The 20,010-nt window shown below is 42.1% G+C and overlaps 1 protein-coding gene across 2 annotated transcripts in view; it reads right to left on the reverse strand.

The window, feature by feature from the left end:
- Nucleotides 1-4,685: 4,685 nt before the first annotated feature.
- Nucleotides 4,686-20,010, reverse strand: part of LOC147891028 (uncharacterized) — a 29,916-nt gene continuing 14,591 nt past the window's right edge. For both annotated transcript variants that reach the window (XM_087389580.1, XM_087389579.1), the window contains exons 5-9: nucleotides 15,077-15,105; nucleotides 8,600-8,693; nucleotides 5,961-6,068; nucleotides 5,410-5,596; nucleotides 4,686-5,289 (exon numbers count right to left, since the gene is read on the reverse strand). In XM_087389580.1, the coding sequence (XP_087245706.1) occupies nucleotides 4,760-5,289; nucleotides 5,410-5,596; nucleotides 5,961-6,068; nucleotides 8,600-8,693; nucleotides 15,077-15,105 (948 nt within the window). In that variant the 3' untranslated portion in view covers nucleotides 4,686-4,759. The remainder of the gene's footprint in view (nucleotides 5,290-5,409; nucleotides 5,597-5,960; nucleotides 6,069-8,599; nucleotides 8,694-15,076; nucleotides 15,106-20,010) is intronic.

Genomic DNA, 20,010 nt, shown 5'->3' on the forward strand with positions numbered 1-20,010 from the left:
ATAGGTGTAAGTGTTAGTGCGCATTATGCGTAAATGTATGCAATGCAATGGTCTATCCAGTATGTAAATGAGTAAGTTGTAGGTTCTTCAAATTCAGTCGAAGCAAAAGTAGTCCATCACAGTTTGTAGATTTGTTGATTGTGGTGTTTTTTGAGAGGTATCTCTGCTGAAGTCACCACTATGGCCTCGCTTTGAACAAGGTGGCACAATCACTAAGTCCCCATTTATAGAAAATGTAAAGTAGCTCGGATTAATATTGCGATAAATTTTCCAATAACTTATAAAAGGAAAATGAAACGTGTACTAAAGGGCAAGAGAAAAAAGCAAGTAAAGGTGAATGAATATGGGGAAAGATAGATGAGTGAAAAGACCGGAGAGAGAGAACAAATAAAAGAGGGAATAGGCCATTAAATATGAGTGGGGAGGTGGCCATTTTGGCAAGAGGCCCTCAATTCACATGCTTTAAATAAAGGTGGTGTTATAGAAGCCAAATGACAAAATAATTCACTACCTCTCATGTAAGTTGAAAAACTTAATTCACACAAAGTGATAAAATCATTTAGGATCCTCACAAAGACAAAAGACTAAACCTAAAACTCATTACAATGGCCTAAACTACCACTAATCCTAACACTAAACACCCCATTAACATGGTCAACTTGACCAAATGAACTAACTTCTAAACAATGAACTTGATTAGCACAAAAACTCTACATCTATCTATAAACCCTTAGCAAGGATAAAAATGATAAGGGGCAAACGATCAGACTGCCACATGTCACAAGATAAGAAGGTCTTCGATAACCTTATAAAAAACAAAGTTGGCCAAAATCTCCATTGTTAGCACCACGATTTTCTTCCATGATCAAACTGTCATTTGATTTGCAGAGTAATGGTAATTTTGCAGACACTCTCCTTACATCAAAAAGTGTGAGAAAAACTCCCCCAGAGAGGATCATGACAGCTGCAGCAAACAAGCTCACAACTTTCCAAGGAAGGGATTGGCAACAACAAAACAGCAAGGGGTTCTGTAAACGAAGCAAAAGAAATGTGTTGGATTACATACAAAGCACAACTATCTATCAACCAAGAAATCATATCCTAGAATTCAACAATATACAATATTTTGTCTTGGCAAACAATTGAAAACTACATTGAATGCCCACAATAGCAACAACATAGTCTTGTAGACACAAGGGGTCTTCAGCCACAACATAGCTTCAACTACAAAGATCCTATTAAAATGATGGTGGCTAGGATCAGTGGACACAAGACAAACTTGCTACAGAGAATAGAGAAATTTTTTAAGCCTCCTGGCCACCAGTAGCAACAATGACTAAGAAACACAACATAAACTAGCAGTTGGCGAAAAAATGGAAAAACACCTTCCTTGCTACAGTTGAATGAAGCCTTTGACCCACAATAGCTAAGACAAAATCTTACACTTCAACAAAGGCTTTTATGATCAACAGAAAGAAAAGGAGTTTCTAGATTGTTGTCATCCATTGCACATTGCTGGCTGCTAAGAAGACCCACAAAATGGCAAGCAGAATAGCAGCACCTGAACCAAAAATCCTACGAAGAAGACCTTCTACAACCCACCACTTAGAAATAAAGATCCTCAAAAGAAAATATAACCAATAAAACCTATGAATAGTAGAAGGATAGAGTTTCTTTGCAACCAATGAACCAACACAATTGATGTTCAGTGTGGTTTTATCCTACCCCACCTATCCCCTACGAGAATTGCCAAAAGAGCTAGCTTCTCCAAAGTCACAACTGACAGTTTCAAGGATATCATTAGAATAGAAAGAACTCAAAGAGGGATAAACTTTGTAAGAATAGAAAGGGGAGGACAACCACCTGGTGCTCTGAGACCATGTTACTAAAGAAGAGTGCTCAACAATGGAGGGAAATGCTCACAAGGATGGAGAGGAAGATGGAGAATCACAAACATGAGATAGATGCTCACAAGGATAGAGAGAAAGATGGAGAACCACAAACATGAGATAGAGTCAACATATCAATCATATTGACTATCAACCTTATTAAGTGAAGACTAGAGTGTGATCCTCACAATACAAGGGGAATGACCACCCACTACATAGGAACCAAGTCCTAATTCTCTAATCCAAAGCCTATCCATGATCCACATCCACATCCACCCATCACATGGATGTGAATGTATGCCACTCTTATTGTCCTAATTCATTGTAGCCTCTTCAAATCAACACATAAAACAAACAAAGAAAATAAAATTTAGCTATTTTCTCTTATCGACATACAATTTAGTTGTAGGATAGAATATCTTTAAAGGAGATCAAGCTCCACCAATCCAAGTGAGTATTTAAAATTCATCTCAACATCATCTTGTATAAAGTGGATAAGCAATAATACATTAGAGTGCTAAAGAGTAAAAAGGATAAGCAATAATACATTAGATTGCTAAAGAGTAAAAAGGATAAAATTTTCTAACCCTAACCCTAATCCTAAAAAGTTTGTATATATTGATTCTTTAAAGTAATCTAGTGTATAATTAGTCATTTGTGATGTGCTCTCTAGTTGTGCCCTCTCTCCTCATCTCCACTCTTCTCTTTTCCCTCTGCATGTGCTATCATGGTATCAGAGTTGTCTCTTGCCTTCCACTGAGGCATTGTATTCTTTCTTCTTTGAGCTATATGACATCTCGAGCTTGACTTACGGAGTTTTAAAGCTTTATGTTTTTGTAAGTTTCCTTGTGAAAGGATCATGAGAGAGGTTTTGTAGTGATTTGTGAGTGAGTAGTGATATTTGACAATGGAGTTGGTTTGCTCGTCTTCAACCACTAAGATTTGTGTTCAACTCAAATTTAGCTTATTTAGAATCTCAACAGCGTGAATATCAACAAGCTCTAGGTCACAATGGTGTTTTAAAAACCCTTCTTCGAATGCAAAGACATTTTTCTTTTGGCCTCATACATGGTGTGAAACTTCACAACAAAACAAAAGCACAAACGCCCAACAAAGTCTTCATCATTCATTGCTAGTTTCTTCTCAGCTATGGAAATCTGTCTCCATCGATTTCCTCGTGGATCTTTCAACCACCAAGAGGCAGCATGTTTGCATCTCGAAAAGACACTCTCTTCGATCTCTTAAGTCAAACGGAAAAGAATTTGCAACTCCGAAGTTTCCACATATGTAGATGTCTTTTTGCAGTGATAACATTATTAGGTTTTGTGGCTTTCTTGGGGGAAAGTTAATTAATTGCAAGGGAGCACTCATTTCACACACATAAGGAGCTCAAGCCAAAGATGTAAATAAGGGCATATAAAACTACATAAGAGCTGGACACTAGCTACAACTACCAAAGCTGAACTAAAGGTGGAGGGGCACGACTTTATGAGCAACAAAGGAGCACATCCAATGCAGTATAAAAAAATATAGGGCACTGAGAAAAAGGAAGATGTCTTCTTTGGTTAAGTTGCCATCCTTGTCCACAATACAACAGCCACGATACAAAAGATGTCTTCTTATAGATTTTCTTTAAAATACATGTTAAGCGCGTGCATCTGCCCAGTAATAGCATCACTATATTTATCAATCGTACAGGTAAGATGCTATCTCCTTCACCTGTTAAAAATCTGTGACCGTTCATGCTTGCACTTCTACAAGCTTTAGTCCACACATCACTCTATACGTATCTCCTGATAGGGCGGACTTGTATGTAGACAGATGGTTATTGTCTCATCCCCCGAGGATTGAATGTACTACATAGTGCATAATTACTGAATGTTCTGCTTAAAAATGGCTTCTTGTTTCACAGTGACGTCCTCAAGGTGCCACTACATCTGCCTTTCTAGAACTTTGCTAACAGCACATTTACTCCTATATTCCTTGTTGTCAACTACCCAACCACTATTCTGACACATTGAAGGACTGATGATGCATAGCCCTGGAATTGGGATAGTGACCTGCAGTTTCCAGAGTACTCTCAAGTATTTGCAAAACAGACTGCAAGCACAAGGCTTGGCATCTTGAAGGCTTTGTAAAGCTATGTCAAAAGTCTCCAGAGTCCCAAAGTTCCAAAAGCACCACACAATCTCCACGAGGAGATAAAATGTCCACAAAAGAAAAAATGATGTATTGTTACCTTTAATCCTTCCGATTTGTTTAATAAGCCTTCTCCAATTCCATGTGTCAACTGATGTGCTTTCTCCACATATTTCTACTCTATAAAGAGACTAGGATAACAAGTACATTGAACAGGTAACATTAGATCCCCTTTGTGTCTAGGCTGCATTCTAGCTTCATCTCTTAGTCAACACCCATTTAAGGAAGAGACATCACATCATGGTACTCCGATAGCCATTACATTACAGAGGTAACATTCCAACCCTCCTCTCTGTTTATATCCAAAAGTACGTTATAGTGCCTCCACCACGCGTCAACACCCATTTTCTGGAAGAGACATCAAAACCATGGTGCCTGTAGTCTTGACGTGACTCCCCTTGAACAATATCACTGGTTGATCTTTTGGGCTGGAAGGGGGGGGAGGGGGCAGGGGGGAACACACACACACACACACAGACATCAAATGAAATGAAATGTTTTATTTTGTCCTTTTGAGCCTACAGGATCATGCAAATACAAATGTTGACAGGTCTCTTTTAATAAAGAAAAAATTTTCCCTTATGAAAGGGACTCTCTCATTATCTAATACTTGCCATTCCTCAATACAAAAATTAAATTAAAGAAACATTCCTATTATGACCAACGCATGATCAAAATAGAGTATCACGTGCGTTTCCTCCTATTCCTGTGAGCATATCAAAGAGAGCATCTTTCTTTTGTTTCTTAGAATCGGGGTTTTGTTCCATTGATTTCTCCATCTCATTATCTATTGCCTGTGCCGGTTTCATATCTACAGATATATATGCAACCTTTCTCTTAGGTCGCAAGACTGATGCAGTGGATCCAATACGCACATCATTCTCTTTCAAGGAGTCTTTTGTTTCTTTTGCCTGCATTACTTCAGCAACAGAGAGTTCTTGTTCTGCTTGCTCTCCATTGCCGCAAAGGTCCCTATTTTCTATAGACTGCTTTGTAACCAGACCTTCATGCCGCTGAGAAGCTAATTGTCCACATCCACTTTTGGCATCCAATGCCGAGACCACGTCATCTAAATGTGGTAAAGCATCCACATTCGAGTTTCCCATTGAATCTGCTGATTGGAGAGCATATGCAGAACCTTTGCCAAGAAGCGACCTACCATGTTTATTGGTTTCTTCTCCATCTCCTGATGATATTTGGCCTGAGCATATTTTACAAAAACATATCAATTGGTATGGGACACATATGCATTTGACACAAAATAGCTAAGATCCAGAGAATTTCATCTTCAATTAATTGAATTGAGAGAAATTGAGCATACCTGATTGTAATGTGCCAAACACATCGTATTTTCTGCTCTTGCGGTCCTCAGCAAACCACTGCAAGGCATCTTCCTCTCTTTTTCTTCCGTGCTGGTGAACAAATTTACTGAAAAGACAAAGCTTCACACCATCCCATTTGCACTCCAAATAATTAGGCGTATCGTCAGCAGTATTACCTTGCCTTTCCTACAGGAAGTGTAAGTACATTAAGAGTTTTCTTTTGTTTCTCCCTCTCCAAAAAGCTACTCATTAGTCATTCCACATGTTCTGAGATAGCATAGCTATCCCAATCTGTTTCTGCTACTTCATCAAACAAAAGGACAAAATAAGCTGAACAATACATGGAAGAGACCAAGAAAAAGGATCCATCCAGAAAGAAGAATTCAAAGTTCCAGACACAATGAGAAATCACAAGAAAAGGAAACGATTTAAATCTTGATCTCCTCCTCCAAGCCAGAAGAGGTTTCTTTGGCATACAGCCATTTGCATTGAGATTGTAAATTCCCGCACACAGCAGACACGTTGTAAACGGGAGAAAAGAGAGAGATACTTTTCCATCACATCCGTAAGCTTCTTCAAAAATGCTACTTGAACTTGCTAGTTTCTCGAACTGCTGTGTGGAAAGCATGTTGAAAATGAGAACCACGTCATGAAGAACCTGCGATGATAACCAATCAGGCGTGTTCAGAGGTTAGCAAGGAATTGGGCATCTTCTCATGTGTGTGCAGACATTATACGGCATGATATCAACCCATTGAAAATTAGAACAATTCTCACATGGCAGGTAAACATTCGCTTCTAGTTCCTTCCTTTTGGAGAAACATTATTAAAAAAGAAAGATGTAGCCAAATGAAGGAAAAAGAGCACATCTACAACCCTTGTTGAAGGAAGTAAATTTCTATCCACAATTGTCCAAACACTCAACCACAAAAATCCAATTAATCAGAGAAAAATCAGAACTACAGCCTAGGCTCAAGTCAGCCAACAAATAAAGTTACAAGAGGTGGATCAAGGCATGAAGTAGGCCATACCGTACATAAAATGAGCTAAAGGTACACCCGATCCAAAACAAAACAAGGAAATGCAAGTTTAAGCTGCTATGCAAAACTCTCACACACAAGTGATAAACTTTTTCCAATCAAGAAAAAGGTTAAGTCAATGTTGCAAGTCTTGGTTGCGAGGAGAGATTTTAGTAATATCTCCAAAAACTAAAATAGTTCATGAGACCAACCAAAACCACATGCCTTGTCCCATACGCCAGGTGAAACTGCTCCGAGACGTCATGACATCCACAGCCAAGTGTCTCATTGAGGTATGGAAATGCTGGGACACATCATCCTATCTTGAGATTTGGTCATTAAAGGGTTTTGTGAAGGAAGATCATGTCACACTCAAGAGGCAACTGAAGCAATGAAGGATGAGAGAGATGCACAATGCTTAAAAAAAGAGCTAAAAGTTGTATACTTGCATTGCAGGCACAATGCCCATGCTGACCACAATCTTGGATTGTTGAGCCGGTATCCCTTCGACTCCATATTGCATCCGATGAAGGTACATTCTTGATTCTTCACATCAAGCTTTGTCCTTCTTTCATCGACAACATGCACATAGCATTTAGAACCAAAAACTTTTCAATCTTTCATAGTAGATGGCTATTTACTTAAGTAGGCACCATGTGGAGTCTTTCCCTTTCTTGCCTTTATCAAACTCTAGTTGAGTACATACATTGTAGTACAATTCCTTTGATGTCCATCATCAACCTCACCATCATTTCTCCATTATGGATCTGTTCTTGCCTTGTACTAACCCATCTGAGATGGAGTAGGTGTTGCAGTAAGCTCATGCTTGATCCCCCTTAAGCTGCATAACTGATTGAATTCAATCGATTGGACTTCTCATCCCCTATTTGACCCCATAGCTTTCAGCTTCTTTCCAGTTTCATTCTCCACCATTTCTAGCCATTCTTTGAATTTGGTGAATGTTACAAACATTTTCTTACATCTATGAAAATGAGAAACCTCCAAGTGATGATGTAAACTTGTCTCCACAAATATCTAAGTGTACAAGTTGGGAGGACACCGTTTGTCCTCAATGTAGATGCCTTGGGAAATGGTTACCTTGCTTACTTGGTCATCATGCAAGAAGCACAAATATCCACCAGACCATTTTTTTGCATGTCGTAGAGCCATCATGTAACGATGCCCGTATCTCTCGTGCCACAGCTTGTTAAAGCTTGTATTAGAATGTGTGCTAAATAGCGTATCTCTTGTGCCACAAGCTTGTTAAATCCTATATTAGCTTGAGCTGTCAAAGCTCTCATCCTAAAGAGACCGTTGCTTGATACTTCCCATGAGCCACCTTCCTTTTCTGATCAAGGATCCTGATTCATTGGTGGTCAAAACTCTATCTTTATTCAATTCTTCATAATAGCAAGAATAGAGCGAAGATTCTTACAAAGGTTAGGAACAAAAAACACATCTATAAGTACGTTGGTCCCACCTTTCCATGTAATGATGAAAACACTCCCTATTTCCTCCACTGGACAGTTTGAGTGGCCACCAACTGTGATTGATGACTTGGGATCCACTGGTCTGAGTACTCCCTCTTGTTGGTCATGTGTCGGGTGGCAATGCTATCAACATACTGAAAGTCCTTTGGTTCTATTACCATGTTGGCTATCAGTGACATCTCCTTGGTGATGAGGACTAGTTCGTCAATGACGGCGTTGCTGATTCCCTTTGTCTCCTCTCTGGGCTTCTCCATGCTCTACTTCTATTGGATCATACTTGAATTTAGAAAATCCATTGCACATACCATGTTCGAATGCAGCGACACAAGCAAAAGTAATAGAGGTGTGCAAGGCGGCTTCCATGGCTTTTCATAACTTGAAATGCACTATTGGCAAAACATGATAAAATACATTCAGCAACACCAGCAACACGTGAGAAGCCCATTTATCATCTACATGCAAATTAACATGTACATTTTGACGGGTTTTGAAAAGTACAATAAACATGTAGCAAATGGAAGAGGAAAACAGTTTGGCATGGGAAGAAGGGAAAGGAGGGGAGAAGGAGGAGGCAGAAAGGGGTACAGTACTAAGGGGAAAACAAGAGGCCAGATGAGAGAGAGAGAGAGAAAGAGAGAGAGAGAGAGAGAGAGAGAGAGAGAGAGAGAGAGAGAGAGAACCTGTTGTAGTAATACTCGAAAGCGTGCAAGAGCGGAAAATGCAGTGAGCGCAAATGGCATGAAAAAAGTTTGCCCAAGTAGACCTGCAACTTGCCTGACCACAAATCAAGAGGAAACATGCACTCATTCTGCCTAGCCAGAAGCTGCTTGAACCAAAACTCACTACCAGTAAATTAGGAAGATTTAACTCAACCTTTGTAGCCACATACTCTTATTTACAAGTTAAACGATTAGGAAGGGACTTAAACAGTGTATTAAAAATCATGCACTAAAAGTGGCTCCTCGGAGGCCGAGAAGGTCTTTTCACACAATGAAAAAAAATGCAATAAAAACTCCACCGATGGTGCTGGAGCATGAGGTCAACCCACCTTTGGTCCAGCATGTTGTCCTTTATGGATGTCCAAGGGGTTAGGAAGAATGTATAACAAGTGAAAATGCTATGTTTGCTAGAGTTGAAGTATTAAATCCCTATCCAACAGTATTAATTGAAAAAGGTTCTCTCCCTTAGAACAAGAAGCTGTATGCCAATACATGAAAAACGTCAATGATATTAGCCAGCTAGAGACTCCCTTGCAGGACAATGACAGTTATAGTAGAAACATAACTGCACAAATAGGGTCAAAATGGCTGGAGATTTTACAGGGGAGGGGGGGGGAGGGCAGAACAAACTGATTTGCCAGAGGGACATTCCATGTGATAGGAACATGAGTACCATACAAAATTTTGACCAAGCTCTAGGAGAAGAATGACACTCTATTAAAGAAACATTAATCCCCCATGCTGGCATAAGGTACTTTGGAGACCTCCATGCTCAAAGGTGGATTGAATCCCATGAACTTGGGATATGATATGGATACACACTCATAAAGAATAGGATTCATGAGGTATGCAACCCACCCTTGAGGATGAGATGTGCTCTTACACCGAGAGAAATATGAACTTTGAAGACCTGAAATAAAAGCTCAACACGATCTACAACTTGTTACCAACGGACATCAACATCCTCATAGAGCAATCAGCCGAACATATGGAAGACTACATCATCTATCTTAAAGGAAAAAATCTCTTGAACAATTTGGAATTAGCCTACCTCACAGCCATCATATGTTTTTGTTTATAACAACAAGTCACACAAAGGTCTAACGGTGAGATTGAAATTGTCTTTTAGAGCTACTTTGAAAATAGTGCTTTAAACTTGTCTGTCCCAGAGATCATGGTGGGTATCTCTTGGACTTACAATAAAGCCTTCAATATCATTTCACTTCATTTTTTCTTCTTATACACCTTGAATCCTTGATTGTTTAGCTTGAAGATTCCGTTATTTTGCATTACAACTCCTAAAAAATACCCCATCTTTATTGTAGCTGGCATGCTAAAATCTATAAATGCTCACTAGAAGTGCAATGATGACTAGAAGTTAATCAGCCTGATTTATCAGCCTCCTAAAATAAGTAAAACATGCAAGCAAGCTTCTTCTATTCTAACATGCATGCACGGGATGCTGACTGAATGAAGAAGCATAGAACTAAGAACACTTTGATGAAACGAAATATTAGAGCACTTGTACAATTGGTGTTGCGAACAGACACAAGCACAGATTGGAACTCCCCCACCCCCCAAACACACCTTCAATATCGTTTAGCTTCATTTCTCCTCCTATAAAACTTGATTCATAATTGGTTGACTTGTAGATTCCATGGATGTTGCAATTAGATGTAGAGGCCAATTAATAAAATAAGTTGGCTCTTGATGAGGGACACATACCTTCATAACTCTAGAAGAGAAACAAAGGAACTGTGTGTGTGTGCGCGCCTTGGTCATTAGGCCGCTTTGTCAAGCAAGAATATAATCTAAGTGCTCTCCTTTTTGCAATTGCTACTCATCCTTTGTTGATGTAAATAGATGCCTTGGTTTCTCTGCAGGACTTACATGGCATTGAGTTTCCAAGAGGCCGGCCTTTTGTCAGCCAAACTTATGCAGATGATTCTTTTTTCTTTCTATACAAAACGCTGAGGCTGATGTCAGACACATTATGCATGCACTTCATCTATTTTGATTGCCATAGTATCTTGTGGTCTGGGCCTATGTTTTTTGGGGATCAAGTGGTGCGTCATTTGGGCTATCCTATTGAGTGGCATATTTCTGGGCTATCCTATTGGGTGGCATATTTCTCTACCACAAGAGAAACTTTGGGTGTTGCAAAAGCTATTTTGCAAGTTAGATTATTGGAAGTTATCTACTTCGTCACTGTATGTTCGCCTTCGAATTGTGCAGTCTATACTTATGGCTTATGCGCAGTTTTATTTGCTCCTTATTCCCTGGTCTTCTCGACATATTCAAAAGTTCATCACTAAGGTTATGATGCTTTTGGCGCACCAAGCATGATCGTAAGGCACTTCACCTTCTCAAATGCAAATATGTTTGTTTGCCCAAGCTGATTGGAGGTCTGAACATTCTGGATCTTCACACTCTTTCCTTGCCCGCAAGGCTATGCTTTTGATCACTCTTTTGGAGCAGAGCCAGCCATCGACTCTTGCGTTGTCTTGCTTCGTCTCCTCTCTCCGTACACAGAAGCTTTCAGCCATTGGGTTCCGGCTATTTCTGATGTGATCTTTGGACACTTTCGTGGTCGTATTCCTGGCTGCCCTTTCTCTTCTCAGCTGCTTCATGATTGGTAGTAGCAGCTTCGGGATTATTTACAATATACTGGTAGACCTCCAAATCCTGGTAATACTTTTCGATGGCAAAGCCTTCAATGGAGCCAGCTCTTTCCACATCCTTTAGCTCACTTACAGCCTCGAAAGGCGTATTTTCTGCATCAGATAGGGATTTCCATAGTAGCTGATGTTATGGATGATCGAGGTTGCACCCTTTTCTTTTCACAGGCCAGAAGATAGTGCCATTTGGGGTTGCATCACAGGCCTATTTGGCGCATTCTTACTACCTTAATAACATGTACCAATGCCAAAATATGATCATTTCTTCTCCTGGTGTTGCTATTGGGCTCTGGTCATTGTATCGTGCTCCTATATGAGCACTCTTCTGTGGATGTCTTTCCCTATTTCGAGCTTCCTTGTTCCGATCTCGTCAAAATGGGTTGCACCCTTTTCTTTTCACAGGCCAGAAGACAGTACCATATGGGGTTGCATCACAGGCCTATTTGGTGCATCCTTACTACCTTATTGACATGTACCAATGCCAAAATATGATCATTTCTTCTCCTGGTGTTGCTATTGGGCTCTAGTCTTTGTATCGTGCTCCTGTATGAGCACTCTTATGTGGATGTCTTTCCCTATTTCGAGCTTCCTTGTTCCAATCTCTTCAAGATGCTCATTTATATGGAGACCTTTTTCAGGCCCAATTGGAAGATTTTTATTACTATTTCTAGTTTGGAGTACTAGCTGTCCTACTTTAGACAGCTATGACTGTATATTTTTCTGAATGAAAAATCTCTTTTACCCAAAAGAAAAAAAAAGCACACGTGCGCGCGCGCGTGCGCGCGGGCGCGCGCGTGTGTGTGTGTGTGTGTGTGAGAGAGAGAGAGAGAGAGAGAGAGAGAGAGACTTTATTAAAGAATGACCGAAAGGCCTATGAGACTAAGAAAATGAGATAAAATGAGCTGAATGGGTGGAGCCTCTAAGCTGACATCCACACCCAAGACAAATATAAACATGAACATAAACACTTGTACAAAGTGTCTAAGCTCACAGAGTAGATGGGAACTGCGGTGTGGCATCATTGTTTGATCCTTTGTATGTTGTTTGAGGAACTCAGTCCACTAGGCAAGAAAGGATCAAGTAGTGGACGAGGCTACATTGACATGCAACCCGTGATAGAGCACTAATGTCGATCAGTATGCATGGTCCGCTGTGGTCTCCTAACCATGGCTCTGCGTCGAACAAGTGCCACTGTCACACACACCTACTGCACCCTTGGTCTATTGAACATGAGTTCCCCAGGCATGATCCATGCATCAACACGCTAACGCATCTGTCACATCTCTCGCTCTAGGCCTCGACTACATTGTCTCCCTGGGCCCTGCTGGTCCGTGCTACTCGACTGGAAAAAGTCAAAGATTGTACTCTGGGTGGAGTCTGGCATCGCAAGTTTAGCATCTACGCTGACCGAGGTATGGCTTCCTTGGTGCTTCCAAGTTGATGCACTCAAATACATGGATCTTATAACGAGGGACCGACTTCCTTCACGATATTCGATGAAGTTTTTTTTAAACATCCGTCCTTACTTGGCTATCTTTGCTAGCTTCAGCATTAACTCATCTAGGGGTTACTCCCCCTCAAGAGGAGATGCCTATTGATGCTTGTATAGAGCGAATGCCTGATTTAGGGGAACCTGGAAAGCATGCAATCATTGTTGCTGGAGAAAGATTAAACCAACTCAAAACAAGTCAATTTCATGTGCCCACACGATATTCAACGTTGTAAGCTTCAATATCATGGGAAAATTGATCGTCCACCTCAATGTCCCTCAGATGGTGTTCCTTTGCTAGCCTCTAGAGGTTTGTGGGTATCTTCACTACATTGTTGTCTATCCTAATTGTCATGATCTCAAATTTTTTATTAAGTACCTTTATCTCTTTTCAATCTTTTCCAAATAATGAGTCATAGGCATTTTCTTCCCAATAACACTCATGCTAACTCTGTATACATCACCAATGCTTACACACAACCGCACACATCTGTACTTGAAAAGGTTATGGTTTTGAAGTATTTGAGCCTCAGCTGATTCATGACATCCTTTTAAAGGTTGTTGACACCTGATCCTCTATCAATAATTACTCTCTAGATTGTTGTGTTTCTAATTTTTGCCATTATGGTGGGCACATCATTTACTAAGGAAGCCAAACTGTCTTAGGTCTTTTCTCCTACTTGCAACAACTCCCTGAAGAAACACGTGCTGTAAGACAAAAGTTTGGTCACCTTAAGCTCTTTCATTTGTTCCCATGCTTCCTCACCCTTGGCATTCAATTGCTCCATCTCTTATGTTTCCTTTTCACCCATGCTGAGCAATCCTACATTACCATCCATGTTACCCATACTCGGTAATCTTGTACCACTATTCTTAGTATTCTCATCTATAGGCCTTACTAAACTTGGTCAAGACTCGACTCACTTTGGCTCTGTCCTCTATCTCTTTGTAGTTGTTGAACTCAGGCTGTTCATTTCCTCTTGTGGGCTTGGTAACTCATAGAGCTAGAGCCTTATTGTGTAGGTCTATCACAATCTCTGTTCCTACGTCCTTTTGGCCTTCCAACTAAATGTCTTCTTATATCGAGTCCCCCTAGGCATCCAAGATAAAGCACTTTCACCATTTATGCTTTCAATCATCCATGGAAAAGAAAAGTTTTAAATCTTTGATACCACATGAACGAGCTGCTAATTGAAAGCAGAAGTGTATAACTTTATGAGAATGAGAGACTAGTGCACGCGAGCGATAACAACAGACACAAGCATAGGGTGTGGGTGCAACTTGCACCTCTACGCACCCTGCCGCCTGGTCTAGAGAGTACTTATAATTGAATGCCAAATCACTGAACAAGTATGGTGCTTCATGACAGCTGACTGCTCCTTGAAAGGGTTAGATCTTGGCCTTTGTACTTGTGGAGTTGGAAGGGAGGTCCTACTCCTCTTAGGGGCCGAAGTCTACTTTGTTGCTCAGGGCCTTTCCTGATCTTTTGGGCTGAGTCAAGGAGGCCACTTATATGGCTTTATGGTGAGCTACTGAAGTAGGACGACTCGTAGGATGCTTTTAGGTATCCCTGCAAATCAGGTGATTGCATCCCTGGTGGTCGACTGCATAGAGCCTCATAGGCTTTATTTGAAATGATCCAACTTAGGCCTGGTTTAGGCTGCCTGCTGCTGCCACTGCCCATTGTGCCTGGTGTAGGACCTCGTTTAGAGGATGCAGGTGACAGATGCTAAGCGCTCCATTCACCCCTTGAAAATTCCTTTAAAAGGCTAGCAACTAAAGAGGTCCGCTACAGAAGAGGAATGAATAAACAAAATCTGAGCCTAAGGAAACTAAAACCTCATCAACATCTATTTCCATGTGAAAGCATAATTTCTTACCAAGCAATGAGTCTGCCTACCCACACAAAACATCTTGGTGGAGCGCAGCCTAAGAGAAGGGTTGATAAAGATGCACATGAGTAAGGGCAGCCTACACAAAAACCTGTAGAAAATCCTCAGCATACATGACCTCCCTATATGGAGAAATTACTATTGGTCTGGACAAAAAAACACATACATGTGCACCAACATGCAAAACATTGGAATCTAAGACAAGCGCATTAGTGACATGAGAGATTATCTAAGAAGCTAATTGATAACAATTTCAGTAAAAAATAGATAATTAAAACGAGACATAAATGTGCTACAAGCTTTCAAAGACAGGATGAAACTATTGAAAACAGTTTGGCAAGAAGCATCCAACACAAATTATGTCCAATTTAAAGGATACGAGCTGGCAATGAGAATTGGCTCGGACATCTGCATGCAAACCATGAAGAAATCAAAATTTAGTATAAATACCATCTTTGGGTTAAGCTGAATTACCAAAGACAAAAAAAGGCCCACAATCCAATAATCAACCCTCCTATTGCATAAGCATAACTGATGGAACAACCGCAAGGAATCAACAAATGAAGCAAAGAGTTGTTTATTCAAAAGAGGAGAGGCCCTTATAAGGGCAACTGATACAATGCATGTGCCCCAAAGGAGAGCATCTCCAGATCCACAAATCACTCCACTGATCTCTCAATCAATCCCACACAAACTGAACTGAAAGGAGAGAGAGAGACTGCCAAGGGATCTCAGGCAAAACACCCTGAACTGCTGGGGAAAACCTCCACTGTGAGAGATGATACAACAAGTGAGGGAGGGGGCCTATATATAGGCACACCACCCCCCTAGTTGGCTGGTCAAACAGGCTGACCAGCAGGCCCAATGTGGGCCGACCTGCTGCTCCATACAGCATATGGGGACCGCCACGCAGCCCTATAAGGGGATGACCCCCTGCCTCAAACAGGCCGACTGAAAGCTCCACAGGGCCGACCCTCTCCTGCCTTATAAAGGGCTGCTATGCAGCCATATAGGGGCCTGCCCACCTACCTCACACAGCCCGACCAGGCAGCCTAGGCAGTAGACCAGCAGGTCAGCCCACCTCTGCATATAAATAAGCCTCTAGGGGCTGGTAACCTGCGGGTATGCTCCCTCAAGGGTGGCCACACAGACCTCTGCACTGACCTGACCAATGCGCCTCCAAGGGAACTGCCACACAGCAGCAAGCAAGCCACAAAGAGGCCCTAAACAGTGCCGCTAATGACCCGTAGCAGACAGCGCATCTCCAAGGCATCCTGCCCACATGCCCATCGCGCCCTGGATCTCCCTACTGGCAAGGGTCCATGCCCAACCCTGCACTAGCCTCTCAATGAGGCAGGCACACCCACAACAAAGGCCCTCTCTCCTTAGGAGATGCTCAACTCCAACACCCCCTCTCAGCTCCTGGATGTAACATCATCTCCAGGGAGCTGGGTGTGCCACCAGAACAAACTGAAGTCATGTGAACTTGTACTCCCAGGCCACGAGTGCTAGGCAGCACTCCTTTGGTCGTGGTACTTTTCGAGTACAACAATAAAACCGATACTGCCACTGGTGCTTCCCTACATGGGCACTGTATCACAGATTTAGACAGCCCCCTCTCAGGTCCTAGCTGATAGACTGACACTAGATCGATACCCCAGAAACAATGGGCATCAAACTGCTCACTAGGATCAATCTCCGATGTCTGGATTCCTGCACCGCAATCCTCTGGCCCATTCGGATCTCTGATAGCGCATCGGAACACAAGAAAACCCCCTCTAGGTCTGTCAGGTCATGACATCCAAACAAATACAGCCTGGTATACATATTGGCACCTGAGTTAGCAGAAAAAACTCCTCATGGCTCGAGGTCCTACCTGAAAGTCTGCCACCTGTCTGGCAGGTCAGCTGCCACATACAAGCAAGCGATGCTCCATCTGGAACCAGAATTCCTGTAGGCATCGCATCTTGCCTCGTGCTACTAGAAGGCTGGGAAAGCTGGAACAATCGACGTGACGGCTGTAAAACCCTCTTTCTACTCACTAGTCCTCTCACTGATATTCCGAGGACACTGTTGCCAATAGTGACCTTTCTTAACACAATGGTTGCATGTATGTGAAGCCTACAATGCTTCCCTTTCCTCAGCTATCATCTTGTTCCTTCCCTTCTGCTCAGCTAAGAAAGACTTTAAGTGAATGTCCTGAGAAGGATTCCTCCTGGTCAAGCACCATCGGTACCAATTCCTCTGAAGTTAATGTATTCATCCTTCCACTAGTAACCAAGGACAAATAGAATGCAAAGTGCTGGAAGACAAGTGGGACAGCAACGCTATGGCCATGTCCTCAGAGGATATCTGCTTCCCCGCCTAGAGAATCTCTTGCAAAAGCTCTTGTAACTGGTTGATGTGCTCCTGCATCGATGAAGACTCCGTGGGATCCAACAACCTCATTTGGACTTTCAAAGTGTCATGTGCACAGATTGGTATCTGACGTGTACTGGGTACACAAGACTAGCTCAAGAAGCTTGGGATCTGCTGCTGGGCCTTGGGCTACGCTATGATGTAGGCGCGCGTCTGCGACTCAATCCAGGATCAGACCTAGCACCAGGGAACAAGACTTGCTCTCATCGGCTCTCTAAGAACTGAACCTCTGGGTCCCTTATATAGACTCGGGCCCCAAGCGCCAAAAATAGCGAAGACCTCTAACTGGTTCGTACCCTTGCCACTCAACCCGAGAATCAAGCCTACCTAGCCCTAAGCCTCCCCAGGCACAAAGCCCTCGATATGTCCAAGCTGAATCTGACTTTTGAGGTTTATCTTCAGAGGTTTCGGGATTTGCAGACCAGAGCTACAAAGATGGATCCAGTGAACTTGTTAGGTTTCTTTGTGGATGGTTTGCCCGACTCGTACAAGTTACAGATCAAGAACAACAAGTGTACCACTTTGCAAGAGGCCATGAATTACGCGCACATCTATGATAATACCATGGCCAACGCAAAGGGAACCACAGTTGCCGACACGGGTAGGAAGAACAAGAGGAAGTTATTCCAGTCTACCACTGGTACCGAGGAGTCGAAGTCTATAGACAACACCTCCAAGAAACATTCGACTCAGGCGAAGAATGGCCGTGTCCATTTCCTTCGTACCTTGAAGCTAAAGAAAGAAGGGCGTTGTTTCATATGCGAGAAGCGAGGCCACACTAGGAATGATTGTCCTAAGCGCAAGAACCAGAAGCAAGCGCCAGGACCGAAGCTCCAAAGCTAAGGGAGCTAATCAAGTTTCAATGACAGGTATTTCTGTAAATGTGATTACCTGCCCACTTTCTTGTAATTGCACTTTTAATAATTTGTTATTTGGTTCCCCTGATCTTTTCCGAGTTTATGGAGAAGTTAGGGACCAAAGAATTCACATTCTCTTTGACCCGGGCAGCTCTCACAACTTTGTTAATTACAAACTTGTGCAGAAGATGGAGCTGTCCACGATACCTAGCAATCACACCTACGAGGTGCAGCTTCCAGCTGGAAAGCAATTTTGGGACCGCAAGATTGAAGCACTTTCTATTCGGATTCAAGACTACACAGCTGCTCTTACGTGCTATGTCATGCACTTGGAACATGTGGAGTTGTTAATCGGAATAGAGTGGTTTAAAACCCACGATATTCGGATTGGATGGAAAGAGCATACTCTTTCTTTTTTGGACAAGGAAACCCAATTTTGTATTTAGTGTGATAATATTCCCTCTTCTCAGGGACCTATTGTATTTGCGATGCAGCTTCGGAATATAATAAACACTTCTCATTATGATGTGTATCAGTGTGTTTTAATTCCGCATTCTTCATTTGTTGTTTCTGTTAATAACAAAAATGATTTAAGTGTGTTTGAACACCGTGAATTGAGAACATTGTTGGATGATTTCATGGATGTATTCCCTGCTCAACTGTCGGAAGGTTTACCTCCAGAACGGGCAGTAGACCATCGCATAGATTTAGTCCATGGGGCTCAACCTATTAGTGTTCCACCTTATAGGATGAGCCAGCTTGAGGAGGATGAGTTAGCTTCACAGCTACAAGATTATCTGAATATGGGCTATATCCGCCCAAGTAAATCACCTTGGGGAGCGCCTGTCCTATTAAGAAAGAAGAAAGATAATTCGTGGAGAATGTGTATAGATTATAAACGATTGAATAAACTAACAATTAAGAATCGATACTCTCTTTCTCGTTCCGATGATTTGATAGACCATTTGGCCAGAGCGAAGTATTCAAGTACTGGTTACAGTCCTTTTACGCTTATGTACGTGTTTCAACCTAAGTCACCAGTTATGGTTGGGTTAAAGGGAATACAAAATGATGCTGCAAAGACATTCTTGCAAGACATGCAAGAAATGCTGCAGTTTGCCAAGGAGTCTATTAGAAGTGCCCAAGATCGAGACAGATTTTATGCTAATAGACATCGTTCACCTAGAGAGTTCTCTGAAGGAACAATGGTATATTTGCGTATTTCCAAGGAATCCAAGAGCCTAAGTACTGGTTTGGTTCCGAAGTTATTCCCCCCGATACTGTGGTCCGTTCAAGGTTATTAAAAGAATTGGACCAGTTGCATATAGACTAGAATTGCCTCCTGATGTTAAAGTACATCCAGTATTTCATGTCAGTAGACTGAAAGAGTTATTGGGTGTGGATGATCAACTTGTTTCTCCTCAAGAAATAATAGAAGTTACAGATTTGACTTTTATTCCACACGAACCTGACAGTATTCTTGAATTTCGTGAAAGACTGATTCGTAATAGAACTATCACGGAATACAAGATCAAGTGGAAGGATCATGTTGAGGAGGATGCAACATGGGAGACATTAAAGAACCTCCAGAGGACATTCCCGAATTTTTTAGCGGACTCAGTAGTGAGTTCTTAGAGGAGGGAAGTATGTCATGTGCCCAGATTGGTATCTGACGTGTACTGGGTACACAAGACTAGCTTAGGTAGCCTGGGGGAGCTTAGGGCTAGGCACCCTTGATTCTCGGGTTGAGTGGCAAGGGTACGAACCAATTAGAGGTCTTAGCTATTTTTGGCGCTTGGGGCCCGAGTCTATATAAGGGGCCCAGAGGTTCAGTTCTCAGAGAGCCGATGGAAGCAAGTCTCGTCCCCTGGTGCTAGGTCTAATCCTGGATTGAGTTGCGGATGCGCGCCTGCATCATAGCGTAGCCCAAGGCCCAGCAGCAAATCCCAAGCCTTCACAGTGCCACCTGGTGGTATGGGACACCAGGCTGGTTAGGATCTGGTTGGGTGTTCGTGCCAGTAGCTGAGCTCGTGGCTCA

This window comes from Dipteris shenzhenensis, chromosome 18 (genome assembly GCF_047967505.1).
Source record: "Dipteris shenzhenensis isolate YYH24624 ecotype China chromosome 18, Dip_SZ_1.0, whole genome shotgun sequence".
Lineage (NCBI taxonomy): Eukaryota > Viridiplantae > Streptophyta > Polypodiopsida > Gleicheniales > Dipteridaceae > Dipteris > Dipteris shenzhenensis.